The sequence below is a fragment of the Notolepis coatsorum genome (assembly GCF_963971535.1).
Source record: "Notolepis coatsorum genome assembly, chromosome: 17".
Classification (NCBI taxonomy): Eukaryota; Metazoa; Chordata; class Actinopteri; order Aulopiformes; family Paralepididae; genus Notolepis; species Notolepis coatsorum.
The window spans coordinates 96,723,913-96,748,743 of record NC_140181.1 but is presented as its reverse complement, the minus strand read 5'-3'; the positions used below and the strand labels follow the sequence as shown (position 1 = coordinate 96,748,743).

General features: G+C 41.5%; 1 protein-coding gene across 5 annotated transcripts in view; it reads right to left on the bottom strand.

Annotated features, from left to right (window-relative positions):
- Positions 1-20,691, bottom strand: part of LOC311243404 (glucose-6-phosphate 1-dehydrogenase) — a 38,791-nt gene extending 18,100 nt beyond the window's left edge. The window contains exons 1-5 of one of the 5 annotated variants that reach the window (XM_084332624.1): positions 20,666-20,691; positions 13,540-13,664; positions 2,049-2,086; positions 1,321-1,429; positions 483-700 (exon numbers count right to left, since the gene is read on the bottom strand). In XM_084332624.1, coding sequence (XP_084188750.1) covers positions 483-700; positions 1,321-1,429; positions 2,049-2,086; positions 13,540-13,664; positions 20,666-20,687 — 512 coding nt within the window. In that variant the 5' untranslated portion in view covers positions 20,688-20,691. Of the gene's footprint in view, positions 1-482; positions 701-1,320; positions 1,430-2,048; positions 2,087-12,642; positions 12,661-13,539; positions 13,665-20,467; positions 20,607-20,665 lie in introns of those variants that run through there. The other 4 variants (XM_084332625.1, XM_084332627.1, XM_084332626.1 and 1 more) reach the window with 4 other exon arrangements.
- Positions 20,692-24,831: the final 4,140 nt, after the last annotated feature.

The window sequence follows — 24,831 nt, the reverse complement described above, 5'->3', positions numbered from 1 at the left end:
CAACCATCATGACATGAATTTATATATCATATACAACTATCATGACATGAATTTATATATCATATACTGTTGAACACAGTAAGGAGAAAGGCTCAGCGAGACCCACTGACTTTATATATCATATATAACTATCATGATATGAATTTATATTATCATAACAACCATCATGATATGAATTTATATTATCATAACAACCATCATGATATGAATTTAAATAGTATATAACCATCATGATGTGAATTTATACATCATATACAACTATCATGATATGAATTTATACATATAACCATCATGATATGAATTTATACATCATATAAAACTATCATGATATGAATTTATACATCATATATAACCATCATGATATGAATTTATACATCATATACAACTATCATGATATGAATTTATACATCATATATAACCATCATGATATGAATTTATATATCCTATCCAGTTGAACACAGTGAGGACGGAGGGAGGCTGACTTGGTGCTCATGCAGTGGTGCTTGATGTTCTGGCTGACGTCGTGGTACACGCTGGGGGGCAGGGCCAGGTAGAACAGCCGGTTGGCCTGGGCTCCGCCCGGCAGGGACAGCACGTGGGTGTGGAGCTTGTCGAAGGAGGCCTCGTCCGCATACTTCCCGCTGACGTAGGTGTTCCTGCTGAAGAACACAGACAGCCGATCCGCCTCCGTGTCTGCCACCTGGTGGACGGAAGGGAGATACAAACAAATACATGTATATGCAGTTCAAACTGCTTTACACCAGTAAGAAATAAGACATAAAATCAGTGTAAAACAAGCGGCAAGAGGCAAAGCATAAAGTGGGATAAGATAATGCAGATATATTAATCAAATAATATCAGAACCTCACGTTCCAATAGGCTTCTTTAATTTCTGTAATCGGTTACAAAACGTGATAAAGGTCATAGTATGCACCCAGCGGATAGTGGGGCGTAGAGATAAAAGTAAAAATAAGTAAAATAATAGCAAGGGTAAAATGAGCAGACATATAAAATAGTAGGGCAGACATGCAGTGTGTTTGGGGGCGAGTGTGTGAATGAATGAATGAATACTTTATTTAACAGATTGCAGAATGGGTACAATACAGTACGGCTCAATACACACAATTGTTAAGGGGTTGCAGACCAGAGAATGACTTTCGTCTTGTTTACATCAGGGTCCCCCATTTTCAATTCATAGGGACATACATGACATACAGGTATATAGTACTGTTACATTTGTGACATATACGATATGCAAATATACAGTACTGTTACCCAGAGATCCTAACAGAAAATATATACATATTTCTGTAGCTTTACCTTCAGGTAGGGCAGACATGCAGTGCGGATGGCGTCCACCGTCAGGTCAGAGCGAGCGAAGCCCACGAAGTGAGTCTGCTCAGGGAGGAGACCATCTCTGAACAACCACCTGGGGAGGAGGGATGGAGGGAAAGACACCCTCATCAGCACCGGACCAGAATAGCAGATTTTCGTCAGGAACACGCCAACTTTGGGGGAAATTGGCTTATTTGTCATCTACTCTGGAGTTAGACAAGCAGATACTACATACCGTTTTCTTCTCTGTACATGCATTAGACTTAGGGAACAGCCGCACCTTTAGCCTAGCGGCATTCACTGTAAGTTGTTTTTTCAAAAAAACAACCGGGCTTTTGAGGTGATGAAATCACTGCGCCCAGGCAGCAGTGGTTCGGCAACAAATAGTTCTGAGTATATATCTTTTTTTATTTCTCCACGTGGTAAATACACAGGTCACAACATGTTTTACAGGAACGTTTGAGTTGTATTTGGAGTGTATTTCGTGACTGTTGGGAACTAGGCTACACTGGCACACCTACTTCCAGTGAATGACGCTAAGCTAGGCTAACGGCGCGGCTGTTCCCTAAGCCTAATGCATGCACAGAGAAGAAAAGAGTATCCGCTTGTCTAACTCCAGGGTAGATGGCGAATAAGCAAATTTCCCAAAAAGTCTGCGTGTTCCTTTAATAAGTTAACGATTTATTTGTATTGGTGCAGGTGGAGAAACTCACCATAAGGTTGGGTAGATTTTCTTCTTCGCTAGATCCCCCTGAGAGCGTGAAAACATGCAATCAGACAGTGAGGTTGATAAATATGTTGGCTAGGTGGCAACATAACTATTACAAAACTGCTGATGTTGTGTCACGCGAGTGTCTGGCCAAGTGATCAGGGGTTATTTTTGTCCTTAAGTACACAGGCTGTTGGTAAGAGACACCGACCTGGAGTAGCACCACGCAGGTCATCCAGTGTGGCGACGACAGGTGACGACTAGTGGCTCAACCCCCGCTAATCCTACTGGTATCAACTGCTCACCACCACAGAGAGACAACCTGGAGGCACCGCTGACACCAGTCAAGGTGTTGACTGATGACATACTACTAAAGAACCTGCAGCTGGTTGAATACGTAGAAAATAACTTTAAAAAGGGCTACTTCGCCAAAGAACAATGCAGATTTATTTTGCACATCAAAAATGTGTGTGTGTGTGTGTGTGTGTGTGTGTGTGTGTGTGTGTGTGTGTGTGTGTGTGTGTGTGTGTGTGTGTGTCACTAGGACAACAGGCACTAGCAGCTTGGGATACAAGGCCTACAGCTTCATGACATCATCACCCTGAGGTTAAACAGAGGATGATCGATGACAAACATCATGAACTGTATAATAATATGAAAGATGAACTGTATAATATGACAGCATAAATTATTTTATAGCCACAATACCTGATGAATAACATTAAACTGAAGCCTAATACAATAAACCCCACACAACAGAGAATAAACAAACAAGATGCCCTGTTGACTCTGATCAATACTCAATACCACTGCATAGACTCTGATCAATACCTGTATACTCTGATCAATACTCAATACCACTGTATAGACTCTGATCAATACCACTCTATAGACTCTGATCAATACTAAATACCACTGTATAGACTCTGATCAATAATCAATACCACTGTATAGACTCTGATCCACTCAATACCACTGTATAGACTCTGATCAATAATCAATACCACTGTATAGACTCTGATCAACTCAATACCACTGTATAGACTGATCAATACCACTGTATAGACTAGGGGTGGGAATCACCAGTTTCATCATGATACGATACGATATCGATTCTTTGGACAACGATACGATATTTGCCGATATCACAAAGTCTCTCACGATACAATACGATACGATTAGATTCAGGTGCCTGCGATCGATATGAGATGAGTAACATTTAGATCAACAAAAAAAAGGTAATGAAAATATCATTTGACATTTGTATTTTTGAGCTCTTCCAGACATTTAAAGGAAATCAATCTATTGTTTTTAATACAAATAGACCTCCTGTTCACTGTAAAGTGCCACGTTTTTATATATTGAGCTTTAAACTTTAAGCTACATTTTTTGGAACTCAAAACTCACAACCTCCCTCTCCCAAACCGTTCCTACAACAATTTGTTGATGTTGCATGATCATGTATAGGCCTACATTTATTATGTATTATATTGTTTATGTTTAAATAACATTTAAACATCAAACTCCTCTGACCTCATCTGGTCTTTCCAAAGACGCGTGCACACACACACACAGAAAGGGAGAATGCTATGCTGTAACATCTACACACACGGAGCTACTGCTGTTGTTCTTGGGCGGATATGAGACTCGCCACAGGATTTTCAAAATAAGAGTATCGATATGAATCGATCTTATTACATCGCATCGATCCGATTCGATTGTTGATAATTACATCGATGTATCGATCTGGATCGATGTATCGTCCCACCCCTAGTATAGACCCTGATCAATACCACTGTATATATTCTGATCAATACCACTGTATAGATTCTGATCAATACCACTGTATAGACCCTGATCAATACCACTGTATAGACTTTGATCAATACCACTCTATAGACTCTGATCCACTCAATATCACTGTATAGACTCTGATCAATATCACAGTAGATTCTAATCAATACCAGTGTATAGACCCTGATCAATACCACTGTATAGACCCTGATCAATACCACTGTATAGCCCCTGATCAATACTCAATACCACTGTATAGACCCTGATCAATACCACTGTATAGACTCTGATCAATACTCAATACCACTGTATAGACTCTGATCAATACTCAATACCACTTTAAAGACCCTGATCAATGCCACTGTATAGACCATGATCAATACCACTGTATTCTGATACAGTACACTGATCAATACTCAACAGGTCAACTGTCCATCTGTCTTTGGTCACTGACTGATAAAATGGCCCAAGTAGGGAAGTATTCAGAACTGGAACGAACGGTATTTCTATACATTTATGGTAGCAGCACGGTGCAGAATCATAATGTGAACCCACCACTGAGAGTCAATGACTCGTTGAGGTTAGAAGTAATTTCATTCATTTGAACTGTTTTGGCATAAATGCATCAGCAAAGCACTACGAACAGTCTTTCAACCACAACTTTTTTTTTTTTTTTTTTTTTTATATATTTTATTATTTTTTAAACATACACAACCCTTTTTTATAGAAGTGGTTGTTGAAACAACAGAAGCGATGTGTACAGTTATTACAGCAACGGTAGGAAAGCCATGGTTAGCGTGCAATATTTACTAAGCCTACACTGACATGACTAATGTTTAGGTTTTTAGTTTATCGGGATCCCCATTAGCTGTTACAAATGGCAACAGCTACTCTTCCTGGGGTCCACAGTCCACACAAAACAATAAATACAAACAAACATAATTAAAAATAAAACAAACAATAACAAACATACAAAACAATATACATAACATAATCCCCCCCCCCACACCCATCCAACCCAACTCATCACATTAGCATTATACCAAAATATTACAAAATGACTAGTAAAATAATTAAATTGTATATATCAAGCATTGTGCCTGTACCCAAAAGAAACCTCTTTACTTGCTTGTTGCTTGAGTAATTTCATATGGCAACCTATTCTGGCAACCTGCTTCGTCTTGTGAGAACAAAGCCAAATGACTGCACAGCTGAACTGTTTTATTACTCTTTTAGCGGCACGGTGGTGTAGTGGTTAACACTGTCGCCTCACAGCAAGAATGTCCAGGGTTCGATTCCCGCTTGGGGACCAGGTTTCCATGATGCCAGGTACTCAGGTGGGGTATCTCCCAGGCCTTTCTGTGTGGAGTTTGCATGTTCTCCCCGTGCTCGCAAGGGTTTCCCCCCCGATAAGATAAACCCAATGGAAAAACATGCACAACAACAGATCGCTAACGCTGTGGCGTCCTTGACGAAGACGGACAGGAGCACTTGGATTGGTCCCCTGGCGCGGCTCACGTTGACGCCTGTCTGCTCCCGGCTGCCCTTGGGGGGGGGAAGGACGACGGGATGGGTTAATCGCAGAGACAAATCGCATCTGCGATCCTAAAGAGACAATGCATGCGTGTGTGTTCCGGTGTGTGTGCTAAACTAACCGCTGTGTGTACCACTAAAAACATTGAGTGTCGTTGCATGCCGAATAAAGACTTCTGCAACAGGTCCTGCATTATATTATTATATATATTCCACTGCGAGATGGCCCTATACATTAGCAGTTATTTTCATTGCATTTGATCTCGGTAGAAGAATTGAAACATGACCCCTGGTAACTTGTCTTGTCCTGTGCTCATGTCCGTCTTGACAGAGAAGGATATTCTTGAGTACAGGCAGCTTGGTTGTTTAGACACAGCTAAATGTAATGTAGTGGGGGCATGCTGATAAAAGGTAGAGCAATGTGTGCTGGGGATGACTGCTGTGTCAGAGGGCTATTTGAGAGTCTTGAGAAAATGTAGCCTGCATCAGATAACAGTGCTGTAGAGCCATATGGAATCCGCGATCACGGAATCGCGGACGGAATCGCGGAATTGAGCAATAAAAATGGAATCCACTATAAAAAAAAAAATTTAAAATTATTTTTTTTTTTTACTTTTTTTTTTTTATGTTGTGGAACTTGTACAGCACTTTGTTCAACTTTGTCAGTGCTGTAAAGTTTAAACCTTTTAAAATCTTAGACAAACAAAACACTTTGCTTTCATGAAATATTGTAAGCCGTCATTTGAGGCTTTATAAAAGCAGCACAATGAACACAAATCTGTCAGTGCCGAGTCCGTCATCTTAAATAACAAACAGCATTGCTTGTTGTAGTTAACAAAGAGAGGCAGAGTTGATTTTGCTAAAATATATATAATTTTTTTTTTTTTTTTAAATAATCAAATTTTATTTTCATATTCGAATCCCATGCCCATCGAACGAAGCTTCAAAGTATTTAAGACGGCCCTATTAAATGGACTGTTATATCTTATTAAATTGTGGACATTTATTAATTCCCACTTATTAGACACTATTTCTGATGGTAAAATGAGCGTACAAAGCAAAATACAGAATTCTGAAATATTAAAACGGAAAAAACGGAATTTGGAAAAAAATAAAATGGAATTTGGAAAAAAATAAAACGGATTTCATATGGCTCTACAGTGCTGCCGCCACTCCGTTCCATAACATATATTTATATATATATAACAATATTTATGCACTGGCCTTCTGTTCTCGTGCTAAAAGCAAGGACAGGACAAGTCTGTGCTGCTCAGCCGAGGCCCTTCCTCCCAGACGTCTCCGTGTCAAGTCGGAAGTAAAGTGCTGATTGACGGTGACTCTGCAGAATAGACCTGTCTCAAACCCTGCCCTCTTTTCTTGATCCTCCAATCACAACTGTCGCTTACCTCGGACAAACTTGGTTTGTCCGAGGTAAGCGACAGTTGTGATTGGAGGATCAAGAAAAGAGGGCAGGGTTTGAGACAGGTCCATTCAGAGATGGCACCATGCCTTTCGTGTAGAAGGGACGAGAGCAGGATAATATAGCTTATATGGGTTATTGCAGCTAGACAGGGGGAAGGTCATATAGCTCTCTTGTAAAAAACACATCATGACGCCAATCATCTTTAAAAACACAAAACTAGGTGGTTATGCTGTAATATTTACTTAGCCTATATGTATTCATTTTTGCATAAATATTGCTTCGTCTTGTGAGAACAAAGCCAAATGACTGCACAGCTGAACTGTTTTATTACTCTTTTAGGATAGCTTTTTGCACAGCCCTGCTAAATATTCCATCCCACTGTATTGCTATTTTGATTCTAATTAGTGTACATATACTTGACCACATTGTGCACAATTGTACATCCCTGGCCTATTTTATTTCATAATTATATTCTATTGTGCTTCTATTTTAATTTAGTTTATATTCCATTTTATTCTACCTTTTACATTTTATTCTATTGCGCCACCCAGCTGCCCCAGCCTCAACTTTTCTATAGGCTACTCCATGATAACGACTCAGACATGAATATCTTAACAGACAAACGGTCGTCACAATCAACACAAACCCCCTAAAGCCTACAACAACATAGGCTACATATTTTTATTTATAAAGCCATAATTTGAGATTGTCCAAATTATATTAGTTCTTTATTGGAATGGACCACTGGACCCTGTCGTTTTGCAAATATATATATATATTTTTTCGAATGGATTTTAAAATGTGCTCTTAATTATTCTGATTGTCTGAGGTCTTTATATTTATGAACGCACTGTGACACTTGTGCATGTAACATCTCGACGGCACTGTAAACTGTGTATTTATCTAGTATAAATAAAGATTGAATATCATAATTTAATGAATAGATCAATAATACCAGCAGCACTGTTTATAAAACTGTAGCCTGCACTATTACTCTCTTAGCTAGTCTCATGATGGGTATCAGTATATCCCCCTGTGCTGTAATAGATCACTGAATAACGTTTCATATCACTGCTGTATTACCTCATCCTTCGGGTTGCTGATAAGTCATTCAATGACCATGAAACCAATAAAGCAGATCATGATGTGGCCAAATGTTGTGCCAATAGTAATACTGTAGAATTCCGTTGTCTAATCTAATAGCCTGATTCTTTAATAGTTATGATTCCGTTGTCTATAATAGTATGATTCTATTGACTAATGTAATAACCCGATTCTTTAATAGTTATATGATTCTGTTGACTAATGTAATAGCCTAGTTCAGTTGACTAATCTAATAGCCCGGTTCTTAATCCAAATAGCATTTCCTGCTAATTAATGCAGTCATGCAGAAGGACCTCCTTAAATCAAATGTTTAATAAATAACAATCTGATGTTTTTAGTAAAGAATAATGCCTCTTTGCCTATATTACTGTGATGCCAGAGATGTGCTAAATAGTGCACTGTGTGTGTATGCGTGTGTGTGCAGACGTGCGTGTGTGCCGAAGGTTAGGTATGTGCAAGAATACCTTGAAAATACTAGTGCACTTATTTTCTAGGAACCTATCTCATTCAATGTAAAAAAAAAAAAATTATAAAAAAGAAAAAAATATGTTTCAACTAAAAGTCTGTTGCCTAAGACTCATAACAGCTGACAATCAGTGATGAATGGGCAGCAGTATCTGTGACTGAATGCTTGCACTGAGTGCATGCAGTACATAAAAGTACTACATAGGCTAAATGTACAGAATGGGACAAACTGTGTACCATACTTTTTTTGATCCTGACTGAACACAGATGGGTGTTCATTCACTGCCAGATCATTTGGCTTCCGATTCCTGGATTACTTAAACATAAAGTTTGACCACTATACTACCTATATTACTTAAACATTTAAACATTTTTTGTTAGGGACTTCAGGTGTAGAATATAAATATATATCCAGAGAGAGAGAATATATATATACCCAAACACCAATTTTTAATTAGGATGTAATCAGTCATCATACACCTTCTAGAGGAAACACCTCAGTAATACTGGCTGTGCCAACAACACATTTCTTCTCTAGGGGAGACAAGGAAGCAGGAACAAGAATATATACCGGAGAAATGAGGAAACGGGCGTAAGATCGCTTCACAATGAGAAGGAGAATGTTACTGAACGGGCCGGCGTGTAATGGATAAGGAAACTGTTTACAGTGGGAGAGCCAGATCTCTCACATTCTTGTCCGTTTGGCGATGGATGAATCTTTTGTTAGCACTCCAAACAGATTGGCCGACCATGATTCTGCACTAAGCGAGATTGGCCAACAAATGGTGTGTTCTCATCGTAACCGCTGGACAAAAGAGGAACCCTGTCGTGTTCTTGGTGTCAAGGCCAAACTCCACAGAGCACAAGTGGTTTTTGTGTTGCTAATGTTTACACAAGGTCTGTGAAACAAGGCCTAAGTGTCTCAATCACATTTCCACATCTCCTCAATCAAATTGCACGCGATTCCAGTGTTAGTTTTTGAGATTTCAACCATCTCAATCTCTGCAAGTCAAAGAACACCAGGCAGTTCAGAAGTGAACCTCATCAAGAGGCAGTTCAGAAGTGAACCTCATCAAGAGGCAGTTCAGAAGTTAACCTCATCACCAGGCAGTTCAGAAGTGAACCTCATCACCAGGCAGTTCAGAAGTGAACCCATCACCAGGCAGTTCAGAAGTGAACCTCATCAAGAGGCAGTTCAGAAGTGAACCCATCACCAGGCAGTTCAGAAGTGAACCTCATCAAGAGGCAGTTCAGAAGTGAACCTCATCAAGAGGCAGTTCAGAAGTGAACCTATCACCAGGCAGTTCAGAAGTGAACCTCATCACCAGACAGTTCAGAAGTTAACCTCATCACCAGGCAGTTCAGAAGTGAACCTCATCAAGAGGCAGTTCAGAAGTGAACCTCATCAAGAGGCAGTTCAGAAGTGAACCTCATCACCAGACAGTTCAGAAGTGAACCTCATCAAGAGGCAGTTCAGAAGTGAACCTCATCACCAGACAGTTCAGAAGTGAACCTCATCAAGAGGCAGTTCAGAAGTGAACCTCATCACCAGGCAGTTCAGAAGTGAACCTCATCACCAGACAGTTCAGAAGTGAACCTCATCAAGAGGCAGTTCAGAAGTTAACCTCATCACCAGGCAGTTGAGAAGTGAAACATCACAAAACAAACTGGTCAAGACTACTGCTTGACCTTACTCCTAGAACCCACCTCACCCCTGCCCACTTTGACAACCTAGGATGGCTTAGAGTAGACGACAGAGTACAGCAACTTGCAATAGGCCTGAGCCCTCACTCATCAACAATTCTTAGAAAGTGTTCTATTTTTGTTCTTAAGCACAGAATTTAGAATGTGTGTACGTACAGAAAAATCGGGATTTATCACACGTGCATAGACGTGTCCCACGCACACCTGCAAGTACTCAGTGTTGATAAATATCACTTGATCTACACTTGTGCACGGTTTTACGTATTTGCATATAGAACCGCCCGTAATTAACCATATATGGTAATGAAACACCCCCATGAAATGTGGAAAAGTGGACTAAGCCGAGCGAACGCCTGGGAGAAATACGCGACAGACGTGTACACGGTGATGTCGGAAACAGTCGGATATGATCTATTAACTTCCTAAAGACCATTGCTGCCTGGGCAATGCAAACACTAAAAAAGACCGTTAACCACTGTTTGCCATTGGTGTCATTAATAACCATGCTGGAATATGACTGCTTTTTCTTCGTTTCGTTCGATTAATACCCAGGGATTAAAGTTCTCCAAATCGCGACAGATTTTCCGTAAATTTTCTACCTGCATATGATTTGTAGAGGCATACAATCTATTTTGATGTCGGTATTAGGTAGCCTATATAAACAATAATACGAGAGCATATACAAGAACCTTTCTATTCACATAACTGCATTTGTGATGGAGCTTTGACAGCTACATGGTTGGTACACCCATTACAGTAACAGTCTATTGCTCGATCCATCTCCAATATCACGATGGACCGTGCCGGTGGCCAAACACCCGAGGGTGGAGACTTGAATGTGCATGGGGATGGCATTTGTGCGTTTTGTTCCACGCTCCAATTTCGGTCATCTACAAATGAAGGAGGTGTCTCGCCTCGGGTATAGCGGACTCTAGTTCATATTTTTTATGTTCTCTCTGCAATTAGACTGCCCCTCATTCATTCATTCATTCCTATCTGCTATCTCTGAAAACAGTTCCCCCGCAGTCAGTGCACCCCATTTATTCCGATAACCCTATATATAAACCATGCTGCATTCATTCGGAAAGAAAGACTTATTCCAAATGCTATATTTATAGGGTTTGACAATAATTACACTACTGTCGCTATTTTACAATGAACTATAATGAATTATGGGTCATACTACAGAACACGCCAATGTTGAAATTAATGCACGGAAGCTTATTTCCGCATTGCAATAATACTATTCTACCACCGGGCGCCAGGTACGCACGGTCGGAGCTGTGCGTAAATATACGCACAAAGTCAAGCACACGTTCAAATTGATAAGTCACACACTTTGCTTAGAAATGATCGTACGCACGGGTTACGCACATATCTGTGTGTACATACGCACCATTGATAAATGAGGGCCCTGGTCTATAAAATACACTACACGACTAAGGTACCCATGTACATGTCAAAATACTTCCCAAAGGTCAGTGAATACCACAACACCAGAGGAAGCTCCACAAATCATGTTAAACCCAGATTCAGCTCAAACAAGGGCCTAAACACGTTTCGCAATTATGCCACATCAATGTGGAACGCCCTACCCACAGCTGTAAAAGAATGTGAAACTGATCGCATCACGCTGGTTTCAACCGGAAAAAAATTTGCAGGAAGGTTTGGTCTCTTACATATCTCGATGTGATTTATCAAGAAATATCTACAGCAAGAATTCTGGGTCTCAACTAATCCAAAATGTCAATGTGGTTAGAAGTGGTGGAGAGAATAAAAGCTAGCTTATAATGGTAGTGTCTGGTTAGAGTGAGGGATAATGGAGGTACTATCCAAGGAGGGGTCCGGGAGGGGGGGGTTCGAGCTGGAGCATATGTGTGTAGGGTTTTAGAAAATAGGTATTAGGGGTATATCCTGTATAAGGCATTTGTATAATTGGTAATTTCGTTGGATATACACTATATACGTTAAAATATTATTATAGACTTTTTTTTGTTTTCTGTTTCTGTACTTGCATGTCATTTTAGCCACCTTGTCTGTTAGTTTCATTATGCATTATGTGTCGAGTACTGACTTTTAATAATTTTTGTTTTGCAATAATAAAAAAAAGAAAAAAAGAAAAAAAAAATGTGAATCACTACCCACTTTCAAAACCACTCTCAAAGAGCACCTACGGGAGACTGCAATTCGAAACTGGCCCCTGTAAATGTCCTAACCCAACCCCCTCCAATGTACAGTAAATGTCCTAACCCAATAATACACAAGACCCTCTTCTTGGGACCAAGTAAGGTTTCGTCGATAATCCAATGTACAGTTACCCCCCCCCACCCCACCCACCTCCAATGTACAGCCCCCCCCCCACCCCACCAGGCAGTTCAGACGTGTGTGTGCACTCACTGTATTAGCAGCTCCTATTTTTATCATCACTGACCAAGACTTTCCCTACCCTCTTCAGTAACGTTACTCACCGATGCACCCATGATGAAGACTTTCCCTACCGTCTTCAGTAACGTTACTCACCGATGCACCCATGATGAAGACTTTCCCTACCCTCTTCATCAGTAACGTTACTCACCGATGCGCCCATGATGATGAAGACTTTCCCTACCCTCTTCATCAGTAAGTGTAACGTTACTCACCGATGCGCCCATGATGATGAAGACTTTCCCTACCCTCTTCATCACTAACGTTACTCACCGATAGGGCTGAGGCCAAACGTTCAAACCTTCGTTCGTTACGTTGGCATTCGAACTAAATCAACATTCGATTTATTTTTTATGTGTCTACTGTCTATTCATTGTTTAAACCAGTGGTTCCCAAACTGTGGTGCGCGCACCCCTTGTGGTGCGCGAGCGCCCTCTAGGTGGTGCGTGACATGAAAAGGCTAATGGTGGTAAAAAAATAAAAAATAAAAATACAAATAAAATTTCATACAAATCTTAGTCAAACCTTTAGTATTATGGATATTAAACATGCTGGCAGAGTATTGTCGTGAACATTTGAATTAAAGAAATTCCCTATCCATAGTCGAGATAAAATAAAAAATTAAATCTGTGCACGGAGACCAGCAACAATTTTTTCTAACAGAAACCCATTGGGGGGTGCGCGAGCTAGGTCGGGAGGTGACAGGGGGTGCACGGCCAAAAAAGTTTGGGAACCGCTGGTTTAAACCAATGGGGTTTTTCTTCACAGTTGCAGTTAAAGATTAGGCTACACTAATATTATAGTATTAAAAGAAACTGATGAGTTATATTCATTAAAGAAAGTTGATTGAATTTTTTTTAAAGACCCATTTAATCAGATTAATCACTTTATTCAAATTGAGGATTTAGTTTGAGGATATTTATTTAAAAAAAATAATAATTAAAAAAAAGAAATTATTATTAGAAACGAAGGTTCGAACGTCCGTTCAAAAAAAAACCCTGACGAAGTTAGAATCCCAAAAGCAGGCTTGGGGGACAGCCTTACTCACCGATGCGCCCATGATGATGAAGACATGGGCGTCAGACTGGTGGAACTCTGCATCCTCGTGCAGCTCCTTCCTCAGCTCCCCGAACACTTCGGAGCGAGACAGGGGGACGCGGGCCATCGTCTCTGCTGGACAAAGAGCAACGGGTCAAAATGTGAACATGTAGCTTACTTTACAAAAGCCCAAATAGGGAGCTGTAGTGCGACGTCACTTTAGTTTCCCACGCGGTCCACCCGTATAGGGATTTATCATTGGGAAAATGTATTATCGGCTATTGTTTCAAGTTCAAGTTTCTTTATTAGTCGTCATACAAAAATACAGAATACTTTTATATGAAATGCTTTTTTCCATTATGCTCCTGAGAGTGTGCTAGAAGTATTGTAATAATTCTGCCTCATGAACATTGGCAAGCTTTCCATTTTTGCACAAAATGAGTTCCCTTCTATCACTAACATTATTGTTAAAAGCATTTTTTGTTGAAATATAATTATACGTAATAATTTTACGATTCATTGCGAATTGTTTCATGTTGAGCTATAGATTGTGGATGAATACACAGAAAGGTACACCATGCCAATGTTCATGCTTTATTTGTTTTAAACTAGATGATTTAGAAATGTGTCCATTGTGGAAATACATTGCAATTTCAAGCGAGGTGGACCGGCTGGAAACAACAATGACGTAACTAGGGCTGTCTTAAATACTTCGAAGCTTCGTTCGATGGCACAAGCTTCGAACATAAAAAAAAAATCAAAGTTAAAAAAATATATATATATATATTATTTTTTGCCTCCAAAATCTTGCGCCTCCATTCTTTTTTTCTTTTTATATCTTTTTCCCCCTCCATTTTCCTCCGCTTTTTCTCCCATCCCAATGTTAGTCGTTATGCCAATTCCCAATCCCCTTCCTGGTCGCTGCGCACTTACCCCCCACAGTCAGATCATCTGGGAGAGTGGAGGCTATCACGTGCTTCCTCCGACACACGTCCAGCCAATCAACCGCTTCTTTTCACCTGGCAGCGCGGATATTTTCCGAGAGGGCGTAGCGTGTGGAAGGATCACACTATCCCACTCAGGTCCCATCCGCACTTAGCAGGCGCCCCGACCGAACTGTAGGAGTCGCTGTTTACAACGACCCGGACCCACCCCGCCAGCTTCTCCCACCCTCTAATACTGCCAATTGTATTAGTGTGAACTAGTGCACTGCAACCTTGCCCAGGCCCGACGGGTTCGGGCTGGGTAGTTTTTTTTTTTTAATAAATAATTCGGGCTCGGCCGGGCACCGCCGTTTTTTCTTTTATTGCTGTTTTTTTTCTTCATATAACTAGGGTTATAGGATAACCTTCGTTTTCCTTAAGATTCGTTTTCTCTTTTGCGCCAAGCTGTCATCAGAGAAACATTTGGATGTAATTACCGCAGCGCGCAGGGAGAACTCAGGCTAGGGGTGGACGGTATGGTCTAAAATTTATATCACGGTATAATTTGAAGCATAGACGGTAACGGTATATATCATCACGGTATCATCGTTTTTGATAAAAAAAAAATTATTTTATATAATCTTTTTTTTTTTTTATAAAATATATATATTATATAATTAGACTTGTACTTGTATTATCTGCGAGACATCGCCACCACGCAACAAGCTCCACTGTCTGTGTGTACTCTAGTAGCCTCCAGCTACGGCCAGGATTCTCCGGAGCTGCACCTGGACCTATACTAGAGTAGCCTCGAGCAGAGCTACGGCCAGGATTCTCCGGAGCTGCACCTGGACCTATACTAGAGTAGCCTCGAGCAGAGCTACGGCCAGGATTCTCCGGCGCTGCACCTGGACCCTATTGTATTGGTATAACGCTACTTAACTGTGCTCAGCAAGCCCTCAGCTCGAATACGCATCGAATCAGTGTTATAAGACATTGATATCAGGAGCTATCTGTAGCTACTGCTAGCCGGATATATCACGTTAATACAACGCCTCAGTGAATTATTTAGTTCAATTAGTTTAACGTGAGCTAACAGCTAACAGGTAGCACACACGTCTCTACTAGACTTTGTGGAGCGTTTGTTGATGTCAGGAGCTATCGGTAGCTGGCCGACTAGATACCGTTCGGTTAGACAATGCCTCATCATGTATTAAACTAAAAGTGAATAGTTGACTGGGTCATTTTGTAACGGTAGCTAAGCTAACGTTAGCTCAGGGAGACGCCACCGTCCTCCCGTGTACCGTCCCACTAGACTACTAGACCCATGTTTACATGCGTGCGGTAGGGGCTGCCACGCCCACTGCGCGAAGCCTCCTAAATAACTTTTTACAGTTCGCACATATCTATTATCTATGACTAATTCTATCTATTTTTAGGGGCAAATGCGAGTAAAATAGTCGCGCTGTGGTTACATGACGTCATTGCTATTTTAGAGCTGCACTACCGGTTACACGGTATAGTCAAAATCCATACCGTAGAGCAAATTCATACCGTTTATACCGTATACCGTTTATACCGTCCACCCCTAACTCTCGATTGGTTGTGTTGGAATATAGCCAGTTGGCGAACGTTTTATTTGTACTTGGATGTATGTAGCCGGTTGGCGAAGTTTTGTTAAAGTTGTTCAACGCGTTGCTGACGTCGTGGTGAGTGATGTTTATTATTTGCTGGGTCGCTACCTGTTTTGTTGGGCTTTTCATTATGTTGCTCTGCTCGAAATCTGATTTCTGTTTGTTTGTATAGTGACTGAGTAGGCCAGGGCTATTCAACTGGCCTTTTTTTTTTTTTTTCATGTCAACGTTAACACGCACAATTGAGCCAAAAGTCACTCAATTAATGACAGATTTCATTGATAAATTGAGGGAAAACTTTGCAAGTCGATTTGATGAATTTGACATGTCCAGAGAATTGATGCATTTTGTGAGCAACCCATTTGCCAATGTAGCTGCTATTTCCACAAAAGGACAAGAGTTCCTTGCATCACTTCACATTGATGAAGGTCTCCTGCAACTTGAAATAATTGACATGCAAGCATCATCTGCTCTGAAGCAGGCACTTGAGAATGAATCCACCACAACATTTTGGATAAAGTGTATTCATGTCAAGACATTCCCCAAAATATAAACGCTGGCAATATCTGTGCTAACAATGTTTGGCTCAACATACACCTGTGAATCCAGTTTCTCTCACATGAATGCCATTAAAACAAGCAACCGTGCCTCCTTGACAAATGAGCATTTGCATCACTGTTTGCGGGTAGCCCTCACTTCCTATGAACCCTCTTTCTCTGCCATTGCCATGCAGTCAAAGAAGTGCAATCGCTCTCATTAGATGTGTGTATGTAGGCTAGGCCTGTCTGCCCCCCACCCCCCTGATGTTTGAGAGTTAAGAGTGGACAATAAGTGCTAATAAGATGCTGTGATTTGCTGTTGTTGCACAGACATGAAGCACTTTTTCATAAGCTCAGCTGCACTATAACTGTGTTTTTTTGTTCAAGTGTTGATGTTAGAATGTTCAGATGCACATCATGCACTTGTTTGTTTTTTATTTTATTTTTATATTGAAATGTTGAAGAGGAGATGTTGCAGTTGTTGCACAGTCATAAATGAAGCACTTTTTGCAGGAGATGTTGCAGATGTGGCACATAAATGAAGCACTTTTTTTGAAAAGTATACTACTTTTGCAATGTAGTTAAATAAAAGTTGTGAAAATATGGTTGCGTGTTGTGTCAAGTGTACATATATTCATAGCACGGGGAGGCGCCGTGGCAGTCCGGCCCCTGGCCCCTTGGGTTTCTGACAATGTGGCCCCCTGAACAATTTAGTTGAATAGCCCTGGAGTAGGCTATCGTGTGTCGTGTGTGTGTGTGTGACGTGTCAAAGAAGATTCTATAGCCTTCAATACGTTTTACGAGGCTGCGAGCACTGGGAGGGAGGCATAAATGCTTCTTAGTTTTCAGCGTGATATGCGTTATTTAGGCAGACCTATTGGACATTTTCGTTTTTGTTTATTTATTAAGTTAATATATAAAGTGTTTAGAATATTTAAAACAAATACAAAAAAAAAATTATTTTAATAATAATAATTTTTTTTTGGGTTTTCACGCGGGCTAGGGCTTAAAATATTATTTACAGTCGGGCTTATTTTCGGGCAGGGCCTGAAGTTCACGGGCTCGGGCAGGGCTCGGGCTTTATTTCAAGGCCCTTGCAGACCACTAGTGTGAACGGCCAGCCAAGCTGGTGACAACCCCGGAGCTGTGAGCTGGATTCGAACAGGCGAATCCAGCCCACAGCTCCGGGGTTGGTGACGAACGCAATCTCCGCTACGCCACCTAACCGCCCTTGCGCCTCCATTCTAATGAAACGAAAGTAAGCGGCGCCTTCCCGCCTCCATTCCAATGAAACGAAAGTAAGCGGCGCCTCGACTCCACCTCTCTACAACAAGCACGTGGAGATTATCTGTGTTGAAAACAACAAGGACATGTGCAGCAGACATGTCGACGAAGAAGCGAAGCAATGCCGTTTGTTATTTAAGACTATGTTGGACAGATTTGTGTTCATTGTGCTGCTTTTTTAAAGTGTCCCGAGCCATATAAAAATATGTCTTAATAAAACGTGCTTAATTAAGTCGAATTCTGCCTTTGTCTCTATCAACTACATATAAATAATTGTTTGCTTGATAGACGAAGGTTGCAACATAATTGTGTAATGTCATGTCGTTGGCTGTGAGAGCAGCCCCACTGCACCCAGGCAGCGCAGCCGAGTGAAACCTTGTTGGCTGCGTCACAGTCACGAAAGGGGCTACTTAATTAATTAATCCAATCCACTTTATTTATAGAGCACATTTAAAAACAACAAAGTTTACCAAAGTGCTGTACAAGTCCCACAACATAAGATAAAAAAAATTAAAAAATATTTAAAAAATTGTAATTTTTTATATATATATATATATATATATATATATTATTATTTTTTTTCCCGAAGCTTCGAATTAAAATGGAAGCTTCAAGCTCGGCCCCGAAGCTTCGATTGCCAAAAAAAGCTTCGAAGGTCAGCCCTAGACGTAACCACTACACCTCCCTATTGTACTGCATTGTACTGGAGCCTTTTGCACTGAACAAAGACACCACGAGTGCATGCAAACTGACTGGCTATGATCTGGCTGTACGTTTGTGTGGTTCAGTCGGTGTCTTACATACAAGCCACAAAACAAACAAACCTTTTGAATATCACTGCTTCATATAACAAGTTTTCTTGATATTTACACAAACAATACAATAGGAATGGCAGGAGGGCTCAAGTTTAAACATGATGTAATCTAGTTGAGAGGAAAAGCCTCCAGTTAGATCACAACAGTCGAAAGCCTACTTCCCCAAAAGGGCTCAATTACATTTCTAACAATGATCCAAACCAGGAAGCACTTCATCACAATCCTCTATTTTCACAATGTTATTTGTATTTGTCCCTTTAGGAGGAGATCACAAGTAACCCATGCACTACTGTCAAGATGGCCGTGCTAAAGTCATTCACAGTACTATGGGATACTTGCAGTCCCAGAAATAGCTAGGCAGACACACGACAACATAGCTATAATGTTATTAGTACAATCAATGAACAATCCGCACCCCAATCCTGTATTTAAAAGGGATAAACTTGGCCTCTATACGTTAATGCTGGACACGTTTGTCTAACACAAGTTAACATAGGCCGACATATATTCTTCATTAATAATTATCTCGTGCAATGTCCTGAATGAAAGTGCTCACATATGTTGTGCTAAAACATTTGTAAATAAAAAGGGAATATATCACTTTAGTAGAACTTGTCAAGTGTCAGACTCAGCACGCAGCAGTCTTACCTCAATGTAAGTGCAGCTACTATTAAGCTAGTACAGTAACTGCTGTTCCTGTTATCTACTGTCAACAACACCAGTACTGGTGTCTGGCTCCTCATGCACTTCCATTAATGTTGGGCACCTAGTAGTCTAAATATCATGATTCTAAAAGTATAAACAAACTACTGCTGTGCAGATTTCAATAAAAAAAAAACTCTCATGGGTCAAAGGTACAAGTTTGTTTTGTCATTTGATGCGTCTTCTTTACAGATGCATTACCAGATGTATACAGTCAATTTGCTCTAAATGTGAGTGTCAAGTCAAGAGTCGCTTTATTGTCCCATCAGCTGGGAAATTTGTCTTGGGCTTACACCCACTACAGCCACAGACACATACAGACATGACACAACACAACTGACTCCCAACAATACACAGTATAAAAGATACAGTAAAGTACCTGCACAGCAGGATGTCTGGCAACACCACATTAGAATAGTATACACAAATAATATAATATTACTATTATAATATTATAGTATGCTGTGTAGGAGGTAGAGGGCACCCATAGTTAATACATGCTGCCTTGCTGGAAGCAAGATTCTAAACATTCTGTGAAAAATGTACAGTTCAGTTGATCAAACTACACCTCAAGTGAGAGATGGTTATTTTACTGATCATTTGGAAATGGTAACATTGGCACACACAAAAAATACATTACACAGAATAATATTGCTGTATAGCTTGTTTATACTTCAGAAGTATTATATTTAGACTTGGTCCTCAACATGAATGGAAGTGATTGAGGAGCCTGACACATGGTGGTGTTGACAGCTGACACCAGTGGTCGCTCGCTAGCAGCTTAACGGTACTACTGGCGACCATCGATATCATGTTGACAAGTTCTCTTTAACTACTGTACCGTTAGCTTGCTTGGCTAATGCTAAAACCACCATGCCAACACTCAACACCACTCACTAACAGGACTTGACGAGCAGCAAACCAACGTGGCTAAAATACCTAGCTACAGTAGCTACAGTAAAGGCTTCGCTTGACCATGATGTCAATAATAATATGAACCATTCCATATTAGACACACCATGCCACGATGGAGCTACTTACATCCAAGTCGTTCACCGTGCGGTTAGCTGGGGATTTGTAAGATTAGCTGACCAAAAAGCGACAGAGTAAACTTATAAACAGGAACTATTCGCAAAGTCCAGACCTCATCTCATGTGCGTGGTGTGCACAGTTTCCTCCTTCCCTGTTTATATGACAACGCAGGATTCAGTGATTTTATTGGTTTATAGAGGAACTCACCAGCGCTCGGTCGACCTCCCATCACTGTCAAGTCCAACGACGTCATTATTCCGAGAGGCTTGGGAAATGGGAACGTGTGGTGGGCGGGGTCTGTACAATGACTCCGCCCCCCGCCCCCGACACGCCCTCCCTCCCAAAACAACAGAAACGGAGGCAGTTTGATCGATTGATTGATTGAACATTTTATTAACAGATTGCAGAATGGGTACCGTACAATACACAGTACAGCTCAATACACACAATTGTTAAGGGGTGGCAGACCAGAGAAAGACTTTCGTCTTGTTTACATCAGGGTCCCCCATTTTCAATTCATCATAATAACATATATGACATACATGACATACAGATAGACAGTACTGTAACTTACAAGTTACATCTAGACATTTATGACAGATCTACAAATATACAGTACTGATTATGAGTACAAAAAGAGTTTACAAAGAGAGTATATACATTTGAGGGGTTGGTTCTGCAGGACATTATCTAGTATATTTGAGTTCAAGTTCAAGTCAAGTTTTGTTTTTTTGTCACATATAATGTACATTACAGTGGAATGCTTGGTTCTGTATGAGCCCCCTGAGATTGTGCTTCACACAGTAAAAAAAAAAGTGACAAGAATAAAGACAAAAAACACTATACAAAAGAAAATATACAATAATAAAGATTTCACTACATCACTACCTCATTTTGCATTCTTGCATATTGGCTGCATTTTGTACTTAATTTTGTACTTTAGTTTATGCAAAATGAGGTAGGGATGTAGTGAAATCTTTAGTAATAAATAGATAAAATAGACTATGTAGAAACAAGTTTTGTAAAGTTATGTAGCCTTCAACGCTGCCGATTTGAGGAAACAGCTTTTCTGCAGACATGGGAGAATTTTTTAACCCCTGTCTCTGTCTCTCTGAGTGAATTTATAGATATAGGGCGCCAGGGTGGCGCACCACGTACAGCACTGCGGTGCAACACGGCCGTCCCGGGTTCGATTCCCGGACCCGGTGACCTTTGCCGAATGTCTTCCCCCCTCTATCCTCCCATACTTCCTCTCTCTCTATACCGGACTGCCCGAAAAAAAACAATAAAATATCTACCAAAAACATAATTAAAGAAAAGAAGAAGAATTTATCGATATAGACATTCCAGTGACCTTCTACCTCATACTGGACATGAGCACCACCGGTCCCATGGAACAGCTTCATACCGCCTTCTGTCTGGCCTGCAGTGCTGAACCTTACCTGCTCTGCCTTGACTGATTCTGAGTGGTTTCTCCTGCCCCCCGGGGCATATGGCCCTGAGCCATCATCCTGTATACATACGTTTGCAGTAGTTCTTAGTTCACAATTCACAATTAGTTCACAATTCTCTTTTATACTTTGATTCTATTGTCACCATGTATGCATATATATATATGCCCACTGTGACTACATGTATGTATTGCTCCAACTCCGCCCACTACAAACATGGGAACTCTCTAACCCCTGCCCCCATCTCCCCACCTCTCTGAGTGGTTGTCTCGTAGTGTTGACCAAGGTGGTGGATGTCTCGGGTGAGGCCCGGGCCAAAATTGCAGTGACTGTTCTACCCCCACATTGGTTATGTGCACCATTGTTTTATTGTGTTATTGTTGTATCGTTTTGTTAGTGTGTCCTTTGCTTTTAAATACTTTTAAGTACTCTCATCTATTTAAATGTTTATTGTTGCCTATGTTTATCTTTTTTTTTCCTTTTTAGTACTCTTGTTCTTTTATCTATTTTTTTGTGCTGTTTATAGTTTTTTTTAATTTTTTTATATGCTGCCTCTGTACAGCACTTTGTGCCCCTGTGGCTGTTAAAGCGCTTTATAAATAAAGTTGGATTGGATTGGATTGAGGTCATGGATCAGCTTCATACCATCTTCTCTCCGACCTACGACTTCTAAACCATGCCTGTTCTACTTCATTGCTGGGTTAAGTACTTCTATTCTATTCACATACAGTATATGCTTCCTACATGTATCTATTGCTATGGCTACAAGGCTCATTCTGATAGTGGCTTCGGTAAGTCAGATCACGCATCCATTTTTCTTTCACCAAAGTACAGACAGAGAATTAAAAGTACTCCCGTAGTCTCGCGAGAGGTGCAGAAATGGGATGTGACGTCAGAGGATACGATCCGGTCAGTGTTTCACAACACAGACTGGAATGTGTTCCGCGACACAGATAACATTAATGCCTACACGGAGACAGTACTGGACTATGTTTGTACTAGGGTGAAAGAAACAATCCCCACTACCAAAATGAAAGTTTACCCAAATCAAAAACCCTGGGTAGACAAATCCGTCCGTGAAGCTCTGAGAGAGCGCACCAAAGCATACAACGACGGCCTAGAGGCAGGCAACATGAATGACCACAAGGTGGCGCGATACAACGTAAGGAGGACAGTGTCAGAGGCCAAACGACGCTACAGGGATAAAATTGAACTCCAGTTTGAACAAGCTGACTCTAGAGCTATGTGGCAGGGGCTCAAAACGATGACAGACTACAAAGGCGCCTCCCTCAAACTGAACAGTGACATCTCCTTAGCAAATGACCTCAATACCTTCTATGCGAGGTTTGATGCTGGTAATAACAACACCAGCTCACAAGCCTCGGCAATGGGGGGGGGGGGGTCGGCTGCTGATGGAGGCGCAGTGTTCAGGGTAACAGAGCATGAGGTGAGGCGGACCTTTAAAAAAGTGAATATCAGGAAGGCAGCAGGTCCAGACGGCATCCCCGGCCGCGTCCTAAAAGTCTGTGCCGACCAACTGGCCCCAGTATTCACTGACATATTTAACCTGTCCTTAGAACAGGCTGTCATCCCCACCTGCCTGAAGAAGTCCACTATTATCCCTGTACCCAAAAAATCCAAGTCTGCTTGCCTCAACGACTACCGCCCTGTAGCTCTCACCTCCATAGCCATGAAGTGCTTCGAGAAGCTAGTAAAGGGCTACATCTGCTCCTCCCTCCCCATCAACATGGACCCCCTGCAATTTGCATACCGCCCCAACAGGTCCACGGAGGACGCCATATCCCATGTGCTGCACACAGCAGCATCACACCTGGACAAGAGGCAGGGGAACTATGTGAGAATGCTATTCATCGACTACAGCTCGGCATTCAATACCATAGTCCCCTCCATACTCATAGCCAAGCTCAGGGACCTGGGCTTGGGCTATGACCTCTGCCAGTGGGTCTTGGACTTCCTGACTGGCAGACCCCAGGTGGTGAGAGCAGGCAACTGCACCTCCTCATCCATCACCCTCAACATAGGGGCCCCCCAGGGCTGTGTTCTGAGTCCCCTCCTCTACTCCCTGTACACACACGACTGTGTGGCTCAGCGGAGTAGCAATACAATCGTCAAATTTGCTGACGACACAGTGGTGGTGGGCCTGATCTCTGCCAACGACGAGAGGGCCTACCTGGAAGAGGTCAAGGTCCTGGCGGGATGGTGCCAGGAAAACAGCCTCTCCCTGAACGTCAGCAAAACAAAGGAGATGATTGTGGACTTCAGGAGGTCGGGGGTCAAGGACTACAGCCCCCTCAGCATCGACGGGGCACCGGTTGAGAGAGTCAACAGCTTTAAGTACCTCGGAGCCTACATATCCGAGGACTTGACATGGACCACACACATTAACAGTGTTGTGAAGAAGGCACGACAACGCCTCTACTTCCTCAGGCGCCTAAGGAAGTTCCAAGTCAGCCAGAAGATCCTTAAGAACTTCTACTCATGTACAATAGAGAGCATCTTGACCGGCAACATCACCTCCTGGTTTGGGAATAGCACTGCACAAGACCAAAGCAGACTACAAAGAGTGACACGTTCAGCCGAACGCACAATTGGAGGGGGGCTCCCCACCCTCCAGAACATTTACTACAAGCGTTGCAAGGGCAAGGCTAAGAGAATCATTAAAGACTCCAGTCACCCGAACAACTGCCTCTTTGAACTGCTGCGGTCAGGCAAGCGATACAGGAGTCTCAAGGCGAGCACAGAAAGACTCAGAAGAAGCTTCTATCCCCAGGCCATCAGGCTGCTAAACGAACAATGAATGAACACTACACAACAACCACCAAACGCACATAGCACACACATCCACACGCACACACTCACTTTAAACAAACACACTGTAGCACCCACTCCACACACTTATAG